Source organism: Populus euphratica, unplaced genomic scaffold (assembly GCF_000495115.2).
Source record: "Populus euphratica unplaced genomic scaffold, PopEup_1.0 scaffold1.1, whole genome shotgun sequence".
Classification (NCBI taxonomy): domain Eukaryota; kingdom Viridiplantae; phylum Streptophyta; class Magnoliopsida; order Malpighiales; family Salicaceae; genus Populus; species Populus euphratica.
In genome coordinates this window covers 1,462,697-1,486,872 of record NW_011499845.1, presented here as the reverse complement: position 1 = coordinate 1,486,872, position 24,176 = coordinate 1,462,697, and the positions used below count along the sequence as shown (strand labels likewise).

General features: G+C 33.8%; 1 protein-coding gene and 1 long non-coding RNA gene across 2 annotated transcripts; one reads left to right on the top strand and one right to left on the bottom strand.

Moving 5' to 3' along the window:
* The first annotated feature begins 3,185 nt into the window (after positions 1 to 3,185).
* Positions 3,186 to 8,109, top strand: LOC105136800 (uncharacterized). Its single transcript, XM_011042319.1, has 4 exons — positions 3,186 to 3,778; positions 3,864 to 3,979; positions 5,954 to 6,197; positions 6,560 to 8,109. The coding sequence occupies exons 1-4, from the start codon at positions 3,413 to 3,415 to the stop codon at positions 7,895 to 7,897; spliced, it is 2,064 nt and encodes a 687-aa protein (XP_011040621.1). The 5' UTR covers positions 3,186 to 3,412; the 3' UTR covers positions 7,898 to 8,109.
* LOC105136887 (uncharacterized) lies at positions 8,074 to 8,447 on the bottom strand. Its single transcript, XR_844443.1, has 2 exons — positions 8,365 to 8,447; positions 8,074 to 8,276 (listed from the first exon to the last, which is right to left on the bottom strand). It is a non-coding gene; the product is annotated as an uncharacterized LOC105136887 (long non-coding RNA).
* Positions 8,448 to 24,176: the final 15,729 nt, after the last annotated feature.

Here is a 24,176-nt window from a genome sequence, read left to right as displayed (position 1 = left end):
ATTATAGATATAAGTTATATATATTTATTCCATGTTAAAAAATTAAGAAGCAATTCATGTGTACATGGATTGTAAATAATAAGTATAAAGTGAAATTAAAAAAGTTATGTGGATCTGGCCTATAAATAAAAGAAATGTAAATTATAGTGTAGTTATCTCAGATTAAAAAAAAAATAAAAAACAATAAATGTAGATGTAATCATATATAATTATTCCACCTCAAAAAATTAAGAGATAATGCATGTAAATATAGGTTATAGAAATAAAATATAGTGTAATTTATCCTATGAAAAGTTAAAAATAAATCCATGTATATATAGGCTGTAAAACAATATATGCGAAACTAAGTATTCATTAATTATTTTTATATTTTTTTGGATTTATTAAAAAATAAAAAATATAAAGTTTCACTTAATTATAGGTTAACTTGGTTGGTTGCTTAGGTTTGAATCGAACTAATTACAAGTCTGAGTTTTTATGTTTGAAATTCGGTTAAGGCCTCGATTTTTAGGTTTCGAATCAATCTATCGAGCTAAGTAAAGTTTTATAATCACGGTTCACACTAATTTTTTTATCCACGCTTCTTTGCAGGTCAAATTATTTTTTTAAAATCTTAGAAAAATGCTAGAAGATAAAAAAGAATAAAATTTTAAAATATTAATATCGAGATGATGACATATTGGATAATATATTTTTTATATAAAAAAATTGAAACAACAATACACTTGATCAACTTGCGATAATCATGTTTAACCTGCGAAACCTATCGTTTGAGGCATGAGCCTATAATAACATCATGGAATTTAGATTAAAAAAAAAACTAGGAAGCTCAAGGTTTTAAGATGAAAAAAAAACAATTAAAAAATAAAATAAAAAACAACTTAAACAAACCTATAATAGTGACTCGTACTATGACATAACCTGTACCTAATTGTTTATAATGTAAAAAAAAAAAAATGTTTAGGCAGTGTTATTATTCTTGAAAAATAAAGGAAAACACGAGACTTGGTTCATTAATCTACTTGAATCCATTAGGTTTGGTAAAATTAATAATATGATTTAAAACATTAACAAAAAATAATAAAAAAATGATAAAAAATAATCTGTGCCATTTTTAAAATTAGCAAAACATTTACAAAAACTGTTAGAAAAATAATAAAGCAAATTTTTTAAATAAATTAAATATTAAATAATAAAATTTTAAAAAAATATGAGCTTAAAAAAATTAAAAAAATAATTTTTTAATAATTAACTATAAAAGCTAGAATGGAAAATCATGAGCTTAAAAAAATATGAGCTTAAAAAAATTAAAAAAATAATTTTTTACTGCAAGTTAAATATTTTTTTTATGACATTTAGTAAATATTTTAAAAATAGAAATGATGATATACCAAACGATATATTTTTGAAAATCATCAATAAGCAATTAATTTAATTTAAGAAAAAATATTTAAAAATAAGCTAAATCCAACAAATAACAAAAAATAAAAAGATATAAGATAACTCAGTTGATGTTTTAAATCATTGAAAAATCATATATAAAGAAAAAAAAAATAAAACTCAATATCTAGTTAAATTAAATGCTAAAGATGAAATAAAAAAAAAATAATAATAAATCCAGATGAATCTTCAAAACCTTGGTTCATATTTTAAATTCATATATTTGATTAAATTATATATCAAGAATCAATCAAGAAACTTAATTTATTGTCAAATAATAAAATTAAAAATACTTATCAAGGTTAAAAATAACAATAGCAATAATGAAAATGAAATTTAATACGTAAATATAATAAAAGGATGAAATTGCAAGAAAAATAATTAAAAACTATCACAAATAAAATAGATAATAATAAAAAAATAAAAGTTAAATATAAAATAAAAAATAATAATGGAAGATAAGATTGAAGAAAAAAATATTTTTATAAATTAATTTAAATAAAAAATAATAATTAAAAATATAAAAAACAAATATCGAAGAAAAACAAATTAAAGGGAGGTTGTGAGATAACGGAGGGCAAATACAAAACCAAGAAACAGATAATATAAAAAAAAAAAAAAAAACGAAGAGAAAAGAAAGTTAAGTGTCACCAAAACACCAGGAATGTCGCCCCTTGCTTTACTTAGGAAGGAAGACCTTGAACAACGTTGAGAAAGCTGTTTTTTCTTAACCGTGAGCCAGTGTATGCGCCGTCAAAAGACAGTGGACTCATAGCACGTTCTACAAATACATCAATAACTTTTTTTTAATTAATTAAATTATCAAATCACTCCTGAGACCATTTAATTATTGAAAATATCAATGTGAATGATGGACATGCCCGTCAAGCCAAGCCTATTGATTTTTTTAATGCAGGGGTAACAAAGTAATCAAATCATGCATGACAAAAGCAAAATTTCAAAAAGCTATTAGACCAAAGTTTTTTTTTTTTTAAGAGGAGCAAAATAATTTCATTGGATAAAAAAATATACAAGAAGACCGAAGCACCACTAAACAATTTAAAAATAAAAAGAAAGGACATTATGAAAAGATTCCTTTACTCTCCGAGGCTAATTTATTGGTTTTTTCAATGAAGGGCAAAACATAGTCTCATCATTATAATTCATTTAAAAAAACAGTGCACGGTATTTTTCCTATGTTGTTTAGGTTTTTATAATAAAATTTTGATATTTTTTTTCTTTTGGGTATATTTCTAAAAAATATATTTTTTAATGATTTGAATATATTAATATTAAAAATTATATATTTTTTAAAATATTTTAGAGTTAAAAATAATTTTTAAACCACTCTCATTACAATACCAAAAACACTGCCTCTCATATTCTAGTTGGTTTCCGGAATAAAGAATGCCACAGAATATCTGCTTGATTGATCGGTCTCTCCTCACCAAACAGATATCACACCGTTCATTTTTTACCTTTGTCGGTTCCTCCTTAACCTCCTCATCCCCGCGCACGTTAGCAATCAAGATCTTATTGGGAACTTGGCCCTTCTCTGGACCTAAAAGTCGGCTACGATGTTGACATGCCCCCCCCACCACAACATCCCGCGGGACCCACCGGAAGAAAAAAATGACGTGGCTCCTATAAAATCATACGCGGACACCAAAGCAACGTAAATCGAAATGGACAACTACTTTCGAATCCACCAGGCAGGTTATATAAGACTCCATCTTCCCTATTCATGCCTTTCCTCGTTCTTTTACGACCTCAACGACTTCTCTGCGTTGGATATCATCTCTCCCCCTCAAGCTACATCCCAATTTTCTATCTCGAAGTCTCTGCTTTACGTTACGACTCAACTTTTATCCTTTTAATAATTTTCTTAATCCGAGTCCGCTTTCAAGTAGACATTGAAGATTAGGGTTTCGAATTTGAATTTGGATTTTGTTAATTCTAAAAAAATTGACAGATGGCTAATTCTAAAAAGCAAGAATTCAACGAAGATCGCGTTGAACAATCAAACAGCAACGACTTCGACGACTCATCATCGATCTTGAACGCTGGCGGAACATCAACCGCTGGATCTGGTAGGGTTTCGAGAGAGCGGAGTGAGATTAGTTTAACCGAGCGATTGACGGACATTCTAGTGGACCAAGGAGACGGAGATTTGTTGCTTCAAAGGAACGATCGTGAAGACAGGGTTTTGCAGTGGCTGCAAGCGCTAGATATGCAGGTCATTGGAGCTTGCAGAGCTGATGAGAGGTTAAAGCCGTTGTTGAAATTGAATGCTTCCAGTAGTGTGGCTGAGGATCGGCTCCTAGCGCATCTCAGTCAGGTAACTATTTATTATCGAATCTCTTCTGTTTGTTCTTTTGCAAAAAAGTTGGCTGATTTGGTTTTTATTTGTGTGGTCTGAATAGCACTTTGAGCCGTCGGAGGTTGGTATGCTAGCTAGGTGTTTCTGCATACCACTGGTTTCGATTCGTGCTGGGAAGATTAACAAGCAGGGGACTCTACTGTGCCCGACTGCCATAAGGTAATTGATTTTATGTGGATGTGTTTAGTTTGATTGTATATTTATGTGCTCTGTTCTTGCGTTTTTGTGTTGACTGAGGTTTTTTGGGTGGAAATAATGACTTAAACCCTGATAACTGAATGTCCGTGTGTTTCTCATTTTGTTTTGAATGCTATAATTCTACCTTGTGCTATACCGTAGCAGTGGTTCTATGTTTTGTGTTGTTGAATTTTTACTCTGATTTTTCTAAGTGGTGCTATTTTATAGTCTTATATAATTGGATGAGCTTGATATTCTGACCTGCCACTTTATATTTTTTGTGCTTTATGCATATATTTATGTGAAGTGTGTGATTAAGGGTGATCTGGTGCTGTTGACCAAACGCTAAATTGATTTATGAACAGCCCTTGTGTGTGTTAGGAGTTAACCTATTTGTTTTGTTGGTTCTTTCACTTTCTATTGTAATTTGATCCAATCATTCATACTATTTGCGTCATCTTGTGCATTGTTCATTTTGATTTAGTGTTTTGGATTACCATCTGATATGAGGGCAATTTCTGTTCTATACGAGTGGAATGAACTCAAATCACAGTGCTCTTTTGACTACATGATACACATGCATATCTGGCTGCTGTTGAATGACTGTTGGCTATGGCTGTTTCATGGCTGCATCATCGAGACACTAGAATTGACTTTGTGCACAGTTGGGTTTTGCTGTTGATGCAGTGCAACCAAGTGAAAATTGGTCTAATGGCTGTTCCTTGTCAAGTTGGTTATTGATTAAAAAGATTTTCTATCCTATACCCCTCCTATAATCTCTCTTGTGCATACTTGGATAGGTTTCTTGTGGAATTGACTTTTCATTCGAGCGTTTTTACATTAGTATTTAGTTCATTTTTAATATTTTGTAATAAATTGTAGAGTTTATTGTGGTGATAATGTTCACACTTCCAAGTAAAAATATCTTTTGACTTGTAGGTAAAGTGGGCGTATTCTATTATGATCTCTGAATTATGAGGAAGTAAAGGTAGTTTCATCTCTCACATATGAGTACACAACTTGCTACTGCTTTTTGAATACACGGGAATTGCATTTTAACTGGACTTGAAATTGAGTGTGAATAGTCTCATATTAGTTTAACTTCCTCGTGCTAAGTTCAAGATGTAATCTGCATGCTACTTTACAACATTTGCTTGTGAAATATTGAGTTCAGCAAGCACTTTCTTATCACTTGTCATTATATTCTTTAATGCATGTTACTATTTCTCTATGTTAAATTTTCTAGTTTATGGCCATGAACTCTACAATTTCTTCGAGCATGATTTCAGGGTATTCTGAAGGATGTTCCTTAATTATATTTCTATAAAATAACATCACAAGCAATCCTACTTCAAGATGGTTTTAAGCGAGAAGAAATTAGTGAATATAGAATGAGCACTCATTAAATTTATTGTTGATGTATGGAAATGTTAAAGCCATAGACCTCATTGAGGAGCAATTACCATGTGACGTTGGACAAGCTTGTGGTGGAAGTAATTCAAACTGAAATAGATGAGCTATAATATGCTAGCTTGTGGGTGTCTGTTGAAAGAGTATGCAATCGATCCATAATGCAATCAGATAGGTTGTGTGTGATTTAATGAATAGCAGCTAGAGTGGAGCCCATTGCAGTCATTATAAAGTTTGATTCCTTCAAAATGGTGAATATTAGTTCGAATTTGTAATTATAGCATCTAGGGCTGCAGATCTAGCAAACATTGATAATGATATTATATTGTCTAGCCTCACAAACTTGTTGATTTTGAGCATTAGTATGTATCTCTTCTGCAGACTCTTCTTAATTAAACTAAGAACTCAGTATAAGTTTTATATGCTGGCATAGTGCATTTAAAGATTCACTGCTAACTATGATCTTTTTAGTGGGTTTTTCTGTTTCTAGTTGCAGTTTTTTGTTTTAGATTTCTAAATCATTTCCATTTATCCTTGTTCTTTCAGGGGGGATTTAAATCTTACACTGTTGCCAACTTCTGATCTGCGCTTCTCATTCAGCAGTGATGATGGTAATACAGAAAGGCTGTTCACCCTAAGTGGTAAAACCCAATGTGCTGCTGTTGAAGTTAATGAGATTACTGCTGACAGTTCTGGCCGATCTTTCAGCTTAAAGATGTCAGATGGCAGAGTTTTTTACTTTTGGTGCTCGGAGAAATCAAAGCTTCTGGGAATTGAATTGCTTGCAAAGGTATATACAACAGCCTCTTGGGTGATGAAATGCATGCACATACATATGCACTGTGTGGTTAGAACTAATTTAGCTTTGAAACTTACATATGATGATTGCTGAGATACTGCAAATAATTTTCATGGACATTTTCTTGAGGAAAAAATGATTAACTCAACTTTGCATCAACTGTAGTCTGGGTTGCATGAGCTAGTTTTTCTTTCTCTTTACTTCCCTCTCCAAGTTCTCTCGCAATTAATCTGAACGTGAATGTTAGTTTGAAGTTTTTGATTCAGGAAGTTACCATATTATCATTAATGAGTCTGTCTTTGAAATGCTTTTCAGTGGTTACTAATGCATGTATCCTCTTTCTTCAATGATAGATGAAAGATGTACTGAAGAGGAAACCGTCTATAGCTGATTTGACTGGAATCAGCAAGTCACGTCTTGATTGCTTTGCAACTCACCTTCGTGCCTACCTTGTGGGAAGCAATGGCCAGGGAATTTCTGCTTGCTCTCCTGCCTCTTCCTCGACCACTCCTGAAACCTCTGATTCAACCTCCACAACAAAGTCTCTGCGCACCAGACATATTGGCAATCAAGCGGTAAAAACATATTCAGCTTATCAGGGAAGCCTCAGTCCAAGATCAAGTTCCTTCAAAGAGGGCTTACCCAGAAGCTTGTCTTCTTTAAGGAGTGCTGCCAGGGAAAAGTTAAGGCGGCGTGTGGACAGCCATCTTTCAGCAGTTGATAACATGATGGCTGCATTGCCACTCAGCAATGATGTCTCTTGCAATCAATCTGAAAATGAGAAGTTGCAGGAAGCTAAGAGTTGCCGCCCTGTACCCTCCAGTGTTCTTGAATCTCTTGGTAGATTGTCTTTGCCACCATTTCAGCTCCCTGTATCTCATGTTTTGTCAAGTCCACCTCTCACTCCATACTATTGTTGGTGCCCCCAAGGTGCATCGACCTTGCAATATCCTTCCACACCTTCAGAAATCTCAACCTCATCTGTTGATTCACCTTTACTGCCACCCCTTCCTCCATTTTTATCTGCCAGCAGGCCATCCAACCTGTTAAGTCCTATACCATCTCTCAGTTTGGCTGACCTTCCCTCACTGGATTTTCCTGTTTTGCTGCCAGACCAACTAGTTCGGTTGCCAATTCCAAGTTCACAGCAAATCCCAACTTTCACTCCTTTAATGTGCGATCCGATTGTTCACATTCCGGTCATTGATGTTTGTTCCTCAGGTCAAGGCTACCTAGTGAGTGCTGGACCAACTATTGCAACCACCATTCCACCTTTGCATACAAAACTTGTAAACCCACTGATCCCTAATACTGCTGATTCTGTGGTGGAGAAGGGTGCGAGAGAGACTCTGAGATTACTCATCAGTAGTACAAGCCAAACCAATCCTCAATTTATGGATGTTTTGCCTGCTGTTTTAACCAATTCTGATAAGAAGAGTATGTTGACCACCGGAAGCTGGAGCCTTTACTCAGGAACCAGAGACGTTGATGCTATTGCAAACAGGATTGCCACCATGGGCCTGGTTTCATTTTCTGAGTACTCTATAGGAGATTCTGTTGCAGAGATGAGTGGCAGCTGTGACAATACCAATACTTTGCCTGACAGTCTGCCAGATGAATCTAGTGCTATGGATGGGCCATATTCAGATGATGATTGTAGGTTTTCAAACGCTGAGGAAGGAACCAATTAAAGGCAGTTTTGCATTACCACTGTGGATCTGTTTTTGTCCCTAATGTGTAGATACGTTTCCCCAGCCCTGGCAATCTGAATTGTAATTATTGCAAATCCTGCTGGAATTTGTTCCACCCCTATTCCTTGATCTTGTTATTGGGTAGAAATAGAACTATTGTAATATGTTTTTTTCTTGTGTTGCCTAAATAGAGGTGTTTTTGTTTTCTGTTACTTTTGAGAGCCTTGATGCTATCGGCCAGACGCATATAATGCCTGATCATCTGAGGAGTGCCAATTGTATGTAAAAATGGTTTCCAGTCGTTTCCTTGTCCGTAGGTGGCATTTAATTTCTCATGCGGAGTGTCTTGAACGCTTGTAGGCTGCCCGCGACTGAACGCCTTCCTGTTTGTTTGTTAAGATATTTTAATTTTTTTTTTTTCAATTTTAAATTAAATTTTATGATATATTTTTGAATAAAAAAAACACGCTGGAAGCCGCCTGCGACATATATCCTGCAATTTACACCTTGGATAAACTACTTGATTTCCTTTTCTTTTATGACTCCCTGTGACATATATCCTACTTGATTTCCTGTGACATATATCCTGCAATTTTTATGACATATAGCTAATTAAAGTTACCTTTATCATTTCCTTACCAGTCAAGCATGCGAGCTGCGACTCTCTCCTAATTTTGGAGAGCATTGCTTAATCTCTCGTCTCTATGAATTTTAATGAAAACACAGACTTTGGCACGCCAATGAGACTGGATGTCTGGAGTCCACGTTCATCGACAGAACTAGTTCCAATGGGAGTGCCACGATTTAAAGTTTTCCATTTAGCAACAGACTGAATCCCTTTATGCTATTGACTATTTTTTATTTTTTTGACTAATCAATTCATTAGTTTGGTTGATTGGATTTTTTTGTTGGTTAAGTATAATGAACAGCACCTTAAGCTGGCTCCATGTCGGTACGGTAGCGAGGTACTTCTGCATGCCACTGGTTTCGATTCGTGTTGGGAAGAATAAAAAGCAACTAGCCTGCTCTCTGGTAATAGAGTTCACATGAATATCAGATTGTTTACTTAGGGCGTGTCATGTGTTCTCCTGCTATGAAGTTATTGCACTGATTGAGGTTTATTTGTGGACATAAATTACTGATTCTGAATATGGAATTTCAATTTACATTTGCTATAGAAATTTTTATCTGTATTTCAGTAGGATGTTTATGAATTCCTTAATTCATTTTTATATTTTATATTTTGGATAAAATATTACTCTGATTTCTCTATTTGAGGCTATTTCGTTGTTCTAGCTGTCAGGAGCTTTGTCAAAAATTGCGGAATAAAAGAATACTCAAAACTCAACTAATCAATTGTGCTATCTGACAATGCTTGCAACTACCAATGGGAAACAGGAATTCCTAATGGAGCTGTGTCATTTAATGGGTGATGAATTTCTTTATGAACTCGGAAAGCTTTTACATTTTAGAATTAAAAATGAAGCCATTGTGGTTAACAAATTTTCAGTTATACCTCCTTTATTCATTTGACCTGGCTTTCCTTTCTGTTTTTTATTTTTTACCTGTAATGATTAGAAAGGGATGATATTCTTGGCACTTTGAAACAAATTGCTGGAGGAGCTGCAGAAAGCCTTGTGCCCGGAGGAATGCTCCGCTTTCTAATGATTTTGGATTCAAACTGGGAGACGAAAACTGCAGCTCTTAAAATTTGATTAAACATGGTATAAGATGCATTGAAAGTCAAGAAACCCTTGCTGCTTTTTTTCCTAGAGGCCACTGGCCGATTACAAGTGGCTTTTAAATACCTGGCTGTTGAACAAGATCAAAGGTTCAAAACTTTACATGTCTTTTCCTCTATAGGCGGTGTGTTTGTGGTCCTGAGTTAGACGCCTAGTTTCGACCAAGAAACAAGGACAATACGTATTTGCGGTCCTTGGTGTGGATCTGGCTTGCCTTTAATGGGGTTTTGTTTCGCGATAGTGGGAGCAAATATCATCGCAAGCAAACAGCTGTGTCTCGACTTCGAGATGGGGTTGAGCCTTGTTATCTCCCAGCCACCACAGCCTGTAATGGAGTAATGCCTTGATGGCACGACCTTTGAGTTCGAAGGGTCATTAAGGATTTGGTGAGGGACGACCTTATAGCCTGAATGGAACTTGCTATATTAAATAAAAGGCCAAGTACTTAACCATCAGTCAATTAATTAATAATTATCACTTATGGGGACCTGGCTTCAAAATCTATCAATTCAGCCTTAAAACGGAGAAGGACGTGTTTTCGCCACGAAATCCAAAATGCCAAGGACATGGAGACCCCATCAGAAAAGGATGCGTTCCGTCTCCAATATCAAACCAGCCCCGTTTAAAGGCAAGAATCCACCTAGCACCGCGGGTGAGGCCTTCATCTTTCCACAATCCCATTCCACCGCAAAAGCCATGACCAGCTTTTAATTAGCAGAATCATTGCCATTGTTTCAGTCAGCAGGGATACTCATGAATAGCAATTCTATGGAGAGCATGAATGTAGCCGGTTAGAACGACGGTTATGCTTGTTCATAAATCAAAGCTGCAACAATCCCAAGAAAAAAAAAATGGAGGCATAACATGTATATTCACCGAATCCTTTCTATAGAATTGCAAGTCGGAAACTTTACTTTCAGATTATTGAGGTATTATCCCTTAAAAAAAACGGATGTTGTCAATAATCTCAAGTAGGAAACAGATTAGAAAACACGATCCAATAAGAGAGGAAGCTTGGCCTGATGTCCATCGGGGGATTAATTATTGACAGGCCTTTATCATTGATTGATAGGCTTCAAATAAGAGTGGTAGCGTGGCCCGCTGTCAAAGGAGGAGCATCTTAATGCTAGTGATATAAAACAATATCCTAGAGACAAAACGTACTATGGCAACGAAGAGAATTCAACGAATGGCATCTTGACAACTTGGAGCGATAGCAAGAATTTTATGGGCAGGCAGGCAACACTTCGCTTTAAAGACATGCATCCAGCATAAGAGCCTAGCGCGTACGTGCGGTTGAGTTCGAAGCCTCTTTAGATTTATAGCATCTCTTTCTAAAAAACCTTGGAGGCTTGCTTAGTTCAATTTTAATTTTTTAATATATAAATTACAAGAAAATCCCTATAATTTTTCAATATAAGATTGAGGGTTTTAGATTTATAAAATATATAGACTAAAATTTTTGGAAGATTAATTTTTTTCTTCATTCATAATTAATTTTAAATAATTTAAATTTCATGTTAAATTAATTATTTTTATTGAAGAATAATTTTCAATAAAATTTTAACTCTAAAATTCACTTATAATATGATCTCAAATTGCACGTAATTAACCATGTTACTAGCTAGAACAAATTTCTAATATTAACATGTAATTTTTCAAAAAAAAAAAAAAGCTCAGAGTATGAATAAAACGTCCTGACTGCAATTAATGTTTATAACAGTGCAATAATTCCGACATCATGTATTGCTAATGTTGCCTTGCTCTGGTGGTTTATCGAAGTTACTTCTTCTGGTAAATTAAGATTAAAAGCAATTTCAGTGATTTCTTAAACCTTCTTCAATAACGAATTCGACAAGTTTTCATCGGTTTATCTCTTATTATTAATCATATCACGCCATGTTTCTCAGATAGGAAGATATCTTGATTCTAATTTATTTTTTTAGTACAATAGAAATTCTAGAGTCTTAACGTTCAATAACTATTCTGCTCCCTGTAAATATGATTCTCTCTCCATAATATACAGTAAGTAGGCCAAGCCGGGAATGGATATTTCCTTAGACGGATTCTCTGTGTTTTGTTTTCCGTGCGTGCATGGAAAAATAGCTTTAGCCTTTAGGCATGCACTAGATGGCTAGAGTTTCCATTTAGTGGCATATATACTGTTGGGAAAACTTGAAACAACCGAACACCAATTTATCTGGATCAATTCAGCGGAATACAATTACAATTCATAAGTCCCAATTCTTTCCCTCTTTGTGCAGTAAAACAGAATCAAACAATGATGAAAAATAATGCAAATAATCACAAAATCAACACCAAGATTTTTAACGTGGAAAACCCGATGCAGGAAAAACCACGGGACCGTAGTCCACCTAAAAACTTCCACTATCAACAAATAATGGGTTCATAATCATTCTTCCTCAGATTCAACTAAGGGATACAACATATATATCATCAAGAACAACTTATTCTCGGATTACAACAAGATTAAAGGAGAATTATTTGAGAAAAACTCACAAAACTGACAGCCCTGTTTTTTGTCAAAACGGCCAGCTTTCACACCACCAATCTTCGATCCAACCGTTCAGAATGAAGATCAACGTGTCTAGAAGCTTCTGTCAAAATCTCAGCCCGATCCAACGGTGAACGAGCTGGAAATCGAAGAAAGAATGAAGGCTGCTCTGCTGCCTTTTCTTCTCTTTTTCTCTCTTGATTTTCTTCTCCTCTCTTCTCTTTTCAAATCTGTTGCTACAGTACCCGAACCACACTAATATTAACACCAAGAGACAGCCATTACATGACATTTAATGTGATGGTCCCACCATCACATGGTGTGGGACCATACACAACAAATCTCCCCCTCACACACCATGTGAGGAATTCGCCATACCGGTGATCAATATGTAAAATTCAATTTAGGAGGCTCTGACAAGCCTGCTTCCTTTCTGCAAAACTCAAACTTCTCTCTCGGTAGAGGTTTGGTCATCATGTCAGACACGTTGTCATCAGTATGGATCTTCTCAACAACGAATGACTTCATCTCCATAGCATCTCGAATCCATTGATATCTAACCTCAATGTGCTTTGATCGAGAGTGAAAAGTGGGATGCTTACTGAGATGGATTGCACTTTGACTGCCACAGTGCAACACAAAGTTCTCTTGAACTAGACCAAGTTCATGCAAGAACTTCTTCATCCATAACAACTCTTTGCCCCCTTCAGTAAAAGCAATATATTTGGCCTCTGTAGTGGATAATGCAACACATTTTTGCAACCTTGATTGCCATGAGACTGCTCCCCCTGCAAACTTCATCAAGTATCCTGATGTGGACTTTCTAGAATCAACATCACCAGCCATATCTGCATCTGTGTATCCATCCAACACAGGTTTATCATTACCAAAACATAAACTGAAATTAGAAGTACCTTTGAGATACCTGAGTATCCATTTCACTGCTGACCAGTGTTCTTTACCAGGATTGGAGAGGAACCGACTAACCACACCAACTGCATGAGCTATATCCGGCCTTGTGCAAACCATGACATACATCAAGCTACCAACTGCGGATGCATAAGGAACCTTTTTCATCTCATCTTTTTCTTCATCACTTGAAGGACACTGCTTAGAACTTAGTTTAAAGTGGCTTGCAAGTGGAGAACAAACAGGTTTGGAGTTGCTCATGTTGAATCGCTCAAGTACCTTTTGAACATATCTCTCCTGAGATAGCCAAAGTTTTCCCTTCTTCCTGTCACGTGTGATCTTCATACCAAGAATCTGTTTTGTTGGTCCCAAGTCTTTCATTGCAAAAGACTTGCTCAACTCTTCCTTCAACATCTGAATCTTCTTAGCATCATGGCCAACAATCAACATATCATCCACATACAACAAGAGAATAATAAAGTTTCCATCTGGAAACCTTTTCATAAATACACAATGATCAGAAGTGGTCCTGTCATAACCATGATCCACCATAAAAGAATCAAACTTCTTATACCATTGTCTTGGAGCTTGCTTTAACCCATATAAGCTCTTTTTCAACTTACAAACTAGCTGCTCTTTACCTTTTGCTTCAAAACCTTCAGGCTGCTCCATGTAGATCTCCTCATCCAAATCACCATGGAGAAAGGCAGTTTTCACATCAAGTTGTTTTACTTCAAGATTCAAACTAGCAGCTAAGCCAAGCACAACTCGGATTGAAGACATCTTGACCACTGGTGAAAAGATTTCTTCAAAATCAATACCTTTCTTCTGTCCGAAGCCTTTCACAACCAATCTTGCCTTGTACCTTGGCTGTGAGTAATGTTCATCAATTTTCAACCTGAACACCCATTTGTTCTTGAGTGCTCTCTTACCTTTAGGAAGCTTTACTAACTCAAAGGTATGGTTTTCATGCAAGGATTTCATCTCTTCTTGCATTGCTTTCAACCACTCACTTTTCTTCTCATGTGACATAACTTCATCAAAGCATTCTGGCTCTCCCCCATCAGTGACCAACACATACTCATGAGGAGAATATCTAGTGGAAGGTTGGCGAGGTCTAGCTGACCTTCTCAATTGTGGCTCATCTGAAGCTTCCTGCATAACCTGTTCAGGAATAACATCAACATCATCATTAGTTGCTTCAGGATCACCAACTAATGGCTCAATAAGAGAACCATCACCATCATCATTTTGCAAGTCTCCCCCATGATTAGCAGGCATTAAAGGTAACTGTGGAGTAAGTCTTGGATTTGAATTAGTTAGAATAAAAACAGTAGACTCTGTTTTCTCCTTTTGTTCAAAGTCTTCAATGGTTTGATCTTCAAAGAAGATAACATCTCTACTTCTCACAATTTTCTTCTCCTTTGGATCCCATAACCGATAGCCAAACTCATCATCTTTAGAGCCCAAGAAAATGCACTGCTTTGTCTTGCTGTCAAGCTTAGACCTTTCATCTCTAGGAACATGTACAAATGCCCTGCATCCAAACACTCTTAAGTGTGTATAAGAGACATCTTTTCCTTTCCAAACTCTATCTGGAACATCAAATTCAAGAGGAACTGATGGACAAAGGTTGATCATTACAACTGCAGTCTTCATTGCCTCACCCCAAAAAGACTTAGGCAGCTTTGCATGAGAGAGCATACATCTAATTCTTTCAACAATGGTTCTGTTCATTCTCTCAGCCACTCCATTCTGCTGTGGAGTCTTAGGAACTGTCTTCTCCAACTTGATACCATGTTCCCTGCAGTACTTCTCAAAAGGACCCCTGTATTCACCACCATTGTCAGCTCGAACACATTTGAGCTTTCTACCAGTTTCTCTTTCAACTCTGGCATGGAAATCCTTAAAGACATCAAGCACCTGATCTTTGGATTTCAAACAAGTAGCCCAAATTTTTCTGGAGTGATCATCAATAAAACTAACAAAGTACAATGCACCTCCAAGAGACTTGTCAATCATAGAGCAAACATCAGTATGAACTAAATCAAGAACATGTGATCTTCTATGTGAAGGTGATCTTTGAAATGCAACTCTGTGTTGTTTGCCAACTAAACAATGAGTACATGTGTTCAAGTTCATACCTTTTAATGGAAGGTAGTTCTTCTTGGCAAGGATGCCAAGGCCTTTCTCACTTAAATGTCCAAGCCGCTTATGCCACAGATCAGTAGAGCAATCTTCAATTGCATTCACCTCCCTTTTGATCACCTTGGCTTGTGACATGTAGAGACCCATTTTCTTCCCTTTAGCAACAATCAGGGAATTTCTGGAGAGCTTTCATTTACCATCTCCAAAGTAATTGTGATAGCCTTCTTCATCAAGAGTACCTGTAGAGATCAAGTGTAGACGCATATCAGGCACATGCCTAACATCTTTGAGTAGCAACTTGCACCCAGTATTGGTTTCCAACCAAATGTCTCCAATGCCCACAACACTAGCCATCCCTTGATTTCTCATCCTAACTTGACCAAAGTCACCAGCAGTGTAGGATGTGTAAAAATCACGTCGGGGTGTAACATGGTAAGAAGCTGCTGAATCTGCAACCCAGGTGATATCCTGACATGCAAGATTAACACAACCATCATCACAAACAATGGCAACATCACCATCAAATACAACTGCAGCTGTACCATTCTCTTCATTCTTGTCTTCATCTTTATCCTTTTTATCTCTTTTATACTTTCTGCAATCCTTTTGCATATGCCCAGGCTTGTCACAATAATAGCACTTAAAACCCTTCATTGACTGAGATCTTCCTCTTGGCTTCCATTTGCCTTTTCTATTGCTGGATTCTCTATCTTGCTTGCTGTGAGAGAACCTGCTTGGACTTCTCCCTCGACTTTCTGTAACAAGTGCATGAGACTCAGAAGTGCTTGTGCCTTTCCTCATCTTCTCTTCATTGGGGATACAATCCTTCACTGTTTTCAAAGTGATCTTCCCATTCGGAGTAGAATTGCTAAGTGACACCACCAAAGTCTCCCAACTATCCGGCAATGAACTTAGTAGGATCAGTGCTTGCATTTCATCAGCTAACTCCAGATTCATCAATGACAACTGATTCAAGAACCCTTGGAATACATTTATATGCACTGAAGCATCTTCACCATCTCTATACTTCAAATTCACAAGGTCTCTAATTACAAAAACCTTGTTTTGTGCACTCTCCTTAGCAAATGTTTCTTCCAACATCTTCCAAACTGTATAGCAGTCATGTTCTTGAGAAATATGATTAATGGACTTAGAAGATACCCATTTTCTAACATTAGCAGTAGCCTTTCTATTTAGCTCATTCCATTTTACATCATCCATATCATCAGGCTTTATTCCTTTACATTCAATCGGCAAAGCCAAATCATTGCAATATAAGTGATCCTCCATCATTGTTTTCCATATAAAATAATTTGAGGAAGTAAGCTTTATCATGCTCGAATCTTCCTTTTCCATTTTAACTGCACAAGAAATTCAATCGACACAACCAGTGCTCTGATACCACTTTGTTGGGAAAACTCGGAACAACCGGACACCAATTTACCCGGATCAATTCAGCGGAATACAATTACAATTCACAAGTCTCAATTCTTTCCCTCTTTTTGCAGTAAAACAGAATCAAACAATGATGAAAAATAATGCAAATAATCACAAAATCAACACCAAGATTTTTAACGTGGAAAACCCGATGCAGGAAAAACCACGGGACCGTAGTCCACCTAAAAACTTCCACTATCAACAAATAATGGGTTCATAATCATTCTTCCTCAGATTCAACTAAGGGATACAACATATATATCATCAAGAACAACTTATTCTCGGATTACAACAAGATTAAAGGAGAATTATTTGAGAAAAACTCACAAAACTGACAGCCCTGTTTTTTGTCAAAACGGCCAGCTTTCACACCACCAATCTTCGATCCAACCGTTCAGAATGAAGATCAACATGTCTAAAAGCTGCTGTCAAAATCTCAGCCCGATCCAACGGTGAACGAGCTGGAAATCAAAGAAAGAATGAAGGCTGCTTTGCTGCCTTTTCTTCTCTTTTTCTCTCTTGATTTTCTTCTCCTCTCTTCTTTTTTCAAATCTGTTGTTACAGTACCCGAACCACACTAATATTAACACCAAGAGACAGCCATCACATGATATTTAATGTGATGGTCCCACCATCACATGGTGTGGGACCATACACAACATATACTAGTCCCACAGGACGTGCCAAAATTTATATTTACAAAATTTATGCATGTAATTCGACTACAACAAAGACGTAATTAAGTTGATCATTGTATGATATATTTTATGTTTTGATGAATTGTTGTGAATCGGGCTTGTGTTCATTAAAAAAATGGAGTGAAGATTCTTTATTTTTTTATTTACTATGAAGATACAAATCAATAGCATCCATATACCGGCTTTCTTGGCTTCTTTTTAAATTGTAGGTATTCGGGTAAATTCAAACATATCTAAAATTAATAATCATATAATTTTTAGTGAAATTTATAATATTTGAACCGGTGATTTACTGTAGCAAATTCAAAGTGACATCAGTAAATCTACACACTTTCTTAGCTTCTTATTACAGCCAATGTTGCATCCATGCACACAGTGGAAAGCGAGGATTGGTATAATTTGCTTCTTGTTTCACTGGTTCTTTGGCCCCCCGCTGTTTTTACTTTTTACTTTTTACTTTTCACTTGTTTTCTTTCGGTCATTGAATTGACTTCATTCATAAGCAAAGAGAGCTTTATTCTGCGTAGCTCGGCTGGCGGATGCATTGGCAACCTCTTTTCTGTGCCCTTATAGTCATAGATGTTTGACTACTTTATGTTTGTGGATGTGATCAAAAGCCAAAAGGCTGGTACCATTTTTGTTAGACAAGCCTCAAACTAGCCTCTCATCTCAAGAGAGAATCACAATTTCGACCACAAGAGTTCATAAATTCTCAATCAAACCTTTTAATCTAACTCATCACACATTTTTCTTATCGAAAATGTCTAGATCCCTTAAAAACAGCGTTTTTGTTTTTTCGCATTTGCTTGCTGTATTAATTGTGTGCTTTAGAATCATTATTGGGTATGGATTGAGAGGTATGATTGAAAATAATGAATACTCTGAGGATATGTTTTGGAGAAAATATTTGAGTCATGGTTTGTGGATACCAAATTCTTTTTTTCTTGTTTCTTTGGAACTAGAGCAGTATTCTCAAGAGAGAGAGAGAGAGAAGATAACTTTAGGCTGTTTCCCTTCTTCCTCTTTGCATAAAATCTTTGAGGCCTGAAGTGCTACTTTAAGAAGTATAAGTTATCAGTAGAATTAACATTTCCAGATTCCTATACTAAAGAGAAGCAAGTGGCGCTGGAATTTCTGCTATGGTGATTCTTTGATTGAATCTGGGTTGTAGAAGTTCGGTAAAATAAAGAAATTCTCTTATGTGGACTGGGGTTAAACTAGTTAAGTTGTGAGACGTGAAAAGGCCTGAAAGGGTTGTGTTCTGTGTGTGTTTACAAGGGCTTAGGTTAAAGATAGTTTTGAGGTTGAAGAAAAAGAGATCCTTCATCGAGGGTTCATAGATGTTGTTTTTACTTATAAATATATTAAAATAATATTTTTATTTTTTATTTTTTAGAAAATATTTTTAACATCATCCTGTCAAAATAATCTAAAAATATTATCAAATTATTAATTTAAAATAAAACATTAAAAAACTTTCAAAAACATTTTTAAAACAAAATCACAAACTATCCGGGTGTTCTACATGAAGGGCAGTACAGTACATGAACGACTCAATGACAATCCAATTAAAGTCCAGCCAAGCCAGATCAAGTTGCAGGCACTGCCATCACTAATGCAAACATATGGGTGGGGCTGGGACCGATCAAGTTTCAAATGCAAGCAGGGGCATGGCTTAACGTCCCCGGCGTCAATCAAATTGCTCATCGGGTTAACGAGTAAAATTCGATCGATGATTGATTCTCTGAGATAATTGCCAAACACTCTTATTATTAAATAAACTGGATACTGAAGACTTATTTTCATAGCTCGTCTTTAAGGAGTTTTAAAAAGCAAAAGATTTAGTATATGAAAATAAAGGTAGACCCGTGAATTTTTCTTGTCCTAATCTATTAAACAAATATATAATTTTTTTAAAATTAATTAATAATTTATTTTTATAAATTTTTAAAGTTAATAGTAAAGTTTTAATTTAAATATACTACTTAAAATATTAAAAAATTAAATTAAAAATATATAAAAGTAAAATAAAAGTAAAAATAAACTCACTATTGAAGTTACATTCTTTAATGTTTTATGGAATATAATTCATTTATAATTAAATCTGAATCGATATTTTAATAATTTCTTAACCAGGATAAAATAATAATTTTATATTAACTGGAAAACAGAGTAATTAAATTTTCTCTCTCTCAATTTCTCCTTCCTTTATTTGATTCTTCTTTAAATTAGTATTTTATAAGTTGGACTTTATAAGTTTATAAGGTTATTCTCTTGTTTTTCTTAATTTTTTTTGAATTTTTTTTTATGTTTTTTTCTTATTTTTTTCTTTTTCTCTCTCATCTTTTCTTTTTTTTTTCTTATTCTGCTTCTGTCCAGTCGACGACATATAAAAGAAAGGAATAACTAATTTTTATTTTATTTTTTAATGGCAAATAATTATTTTACCTTTAATGAGTAGTTTTGCTTTTATTTAACGGTTTTTTTTTCTATTAGCATTACTAAGCTTCATTCTTCCTAGAATTTTAACCAAATTTTATTTAATATATTTTAAAATTTTTTATAAAATTTCAGCTTAATTTGATGGTCAAATTAAAAATTACATCCAATAATATAAAATTAGTTAAATTATAATTTTTCATTAAATTTTTAAATTTCTCTAAAAATTCTGAAATTTTAGTTAGAGCATTGTATCAGAAGGCTTCACATAAAATTTTAGAATTTTTTAATAACTCAATTGAGAATTATAAACTTTTTTATATAAAATTAATAAAAAAATATTAATAAAATCTTTACTTAAACTGGAGCCACCAGGACCTTAGACCTTAGCATGCCAAAAAAAAAAAAAGGCAACATAAAATTTTATTAATGCAATTTGAATCTTTGACTCATTATTGTCAAAGGTTGTCCTCTGCCTCCTGTTTTTCCATGCAAACGATTCTTTCTTTAGCAGCTGTTAAAACTTTTTTTTTTTAAATAATCATTTTAGAATTAGAGTTAGAGTTCAAAAGTAATCTTACATTAACTTTAACAAGAGCAACGACTGGAACCAAAAGAGGAAATAGAAACCCAGAAGGTTAAAAAAAAAGAATCCCGGTCGATTAAGCGTTATCGAGACAGAATAATTGAATCGAGAAAACGGAGTAGAAGTTTAAGATGTCTTAATCTCGGGAAAGCGTAAGAACATACGTAATAAATTAATGGGCTAATAGGGGACCATGGTGTTGTCTAGACGGGGGACCATTCTTGATGCATGCGAGCTTCGGGCCCAATTGTAACCCCACCATCGAGGTTCTGTCTCACGAGCGCAACTATTATCCTAGGTTCCGTATCCAGGGATGGACAAATATTGCGTTGCTGGGACTTTCAAGCCAGAGAATTCTCAGTTCTCTCCATATAATCTTCCTTGGAAGTTGAGGACAACCTCAAATTCCACGTGGCTCGTGCCTAGTAGTCACCAATATCTATTATCAAGTTTTTTTTTTTTTTTGTCCTAGTAAAAAGAAACATAGTAATAAGTTCTCCATCCTCCCTTTAAGATTTGAAATTGTTGTCTTGTGAAACAACTACCAAGCCCACGAATTTTGTGAAAGACAGATCTTAGATGATGAGTATGTTGAGACTATGTTTTTTTTTTATTCGAACATGTTAAATTTACCAGTTCATGATTGTGACAGAGAACTGAACACAAGATCACCAACTTTCTCTCGAGAACCTCGATGTGGATTGATCTAGCATATAAGATGTTTTCTCTTTAAATTTTACGTTTTACTAAAAAAAATATTAATATGCATCTTAAATTAAAGTTCATGATACCAGCTTTCAACTGGTTTAAATAAATATAGTTAACACTAAACCTACAATAAGAAATCAAAATCAAAGCATTTAGTTGAAAACTTTTCTTATATTTTCTCTTTTTACAATTTGGTATCAATGTTTTAATTTCTCTCTTTTTTAATCTATATATTTTTAATTTTTTAATAGGTGATAAAATTTTATTGGTCAATGGAACTAAGGGTGACCAAAGAAACCCATTAAATCTAGAAAACTGAAGAAAAAAAAAGAACCCTAAAAAAAACCCAATTAAACTTATTAGAATTTTTTTTTTTAAAAAGAACCCAAATAAAAAAAAAACTAAGTTAGGCCGGAAAAATCATTTTGTATCAATTTTTATTCTAGAATAATCGAACCCAACCCAAACCAATCGGTTTCAGTTTGTTTTTAATTTTTTTTAAATTAGTTTAGTTACTTTAATAAAAAAAATCAAACAAAAAATAATCACCCCTAAAAAGAATTACATTTTTGTTTGCATAGAATATTTAGAATTAAAATATTTTACATGTAAAATCTTTTATGATATTTGATAAATAATAAATAATAAATATAATTGTAGTTAAATAATGTGGTAATAATGATAGTAATAATAAAATTGATTGAGAAAATAACGATAACGATGATAATGATAAGAATGAAAGTGCGAGTGAAATTGATGATGGAGAAGTGATGGTGCTTGTAGTAATAAAAAATAAATATGATGAAGTATTGGTGGTATGATTGTGGTAAAGATTGTGGTGAGATGATAAATGTTAAAATATTTAAAAGATATTATGAGTGCATTGTTGTCTATAAAATATTTTATAAAATTTTATAAATTAGAAATATTTTTTTTTATACTTGATATTTTTTTATAAAGCATCTTATAAAAAAATAAAAAATATTTATGTATAAAAGATTTTATGCAAATAAATACCTCATGATATTTAAATATATTCAATGTGTCATAACCACACAAAACTTTGTATTCCATTAGTTTTGAGATGATTATATATTTGATGTGCAAATTTTTTATGTTTTTTAAGTATTTGAGTGTTTCAACTTATTTTTATTATTATTTTCTGTTAAATTGAATAAATTGTTATTATAGTTTGTCATTTTTATTTTTAGTTTCATTTAACCTGGCGAAACATGTACTAAATAACTATGCAAAGTGGACGCTACCAATGGAAATGATCACTAGATAAATGCAACATATATCAGTAGATAAAAAAAATTAAAAAAAAAAAGAAAAAAGGAAGAAAGAAAAGCCTCTCGAGCGTAGCTTTCCAGTGACTGGAAAAGAAAATGATCGAGCAGAAGAGATATTTTTTCCCCTCGCGGTCCTCTAAATGTGACAAACATGAATTCACGTCACCATTTGTCCAGTCCTTTGACTTAATAATACTTTAACTAATTAATCGAAGATGTGGCTGATAAGCTAATCGAAGACTTGGTGTTATTATTTTTTAATACCCATATGTAATTGATATGGATCAATGACAAAATTTAAAACAGGATACCTCGTTGCCTCGTGTCCTCATCAGCTGAACCAAACGGACGGGTAAGAACACGTAGAATTTCATGCGAGTGTGATTATTTTCATGGTTTTAAATTAATTTTGTTTTGTGTTTTTTTAAATGGTTTTAGTGTGATTATTTAAAAAATTTAAAAACATATATTATTTCCATATATTTTTTAAATAAAAACAACTTTTATTACTGCTGCAAACATCTTGCACCAGCCATGCCTTTCCTTCCCTTTCAAGCACGCCGTCACTTTGGACACTAGCGCCAAGAGAACGGATTGCTTGTGTTTCTGTGATGAAATAATATATATATATATATATATATCCTTGCACAGAAATAATACACGTTAATTAAAAAAAACTAATTCTTCTAAAAAAAATAAAAATAATCCAAATTCGGAATACTGTTCATAAAAATAATATAACGATAAAATTGCTGCTTGATATTTAATATTTGAACTAAATATTGAAGGTAATATAGTTTTTTTGTCATGATATAATTATTTTTTTATAAATTATATGGGTTAAATTGATAATTTAATTTTATAGTAAAATTATTATTTAAACCTTGAATTAAAATAACACAACACCTTCTGGTCATGGGCTTTTTTGTCTTTTTATTTTTTAAAATGGTATATTTAATGTTTTTAAAAATAAGATCAAAATAATTTTCACATAATTTTTTTTATTAGTTTTATTATAAATTTTTATACTACTCAAGGATATATTGTTGTAGTTTATATTAAGTTAATATAATTTAAAAAAGCTGGGGCGGGGTCGTTTGACCATCAAATGCTCTTTTTTAGAGCAATTTGAAAGATCCCGATACTTCTAATATAATGAGGCGACAGGTGTCTTTAATATCTATTAAGTTTGGTGTCAATATCTACTCTCTCTCTCTCTCTCTCTTCCCACCAGAATCCCCTTTAAAAAATCAAATAAGACTCTGCAGTTTATTTCTTCTTTATATTTGGTTTGTTTTTTTTTTGTTTTTTTTTTATTTTGAATAAGTTATAAAATTAAAAATATGTTTATTTTATTTATTTATTTATTATTATTATCTCTTTTTTAATTATGCTATTTAAATTATTAATTAAAACAATAATTTGAATCTCATTTTTTTCTTTAATATTTATTTTTTACATTGATAAAAAAATTTACCCGGCTCCCGACAAAACACGGGGCATGAATATAGTAACATGGCTACATCCCGAGCATGACCTGATAGTGACCATATTTTAACGTGATACATGGCATGGCGTAAGCTTCGGACATTCATTAACTCCACTTTTTATCAAAAAAATAACAATTCAAATAACTCCAATTCATGCAAGCTGTCGAGGTTACAGAAGAAGACGTGGGTTTGAACCCTCCGAATTTACTATATCTTTTTTTAATTAATCGAGCGCGCGTACGAAAGAAAACTAAAAGAAATAAGTCAGTACCTTATTCCGGTCTTGAGGAAAAGGAAGAAATTAAAATAGGGAAA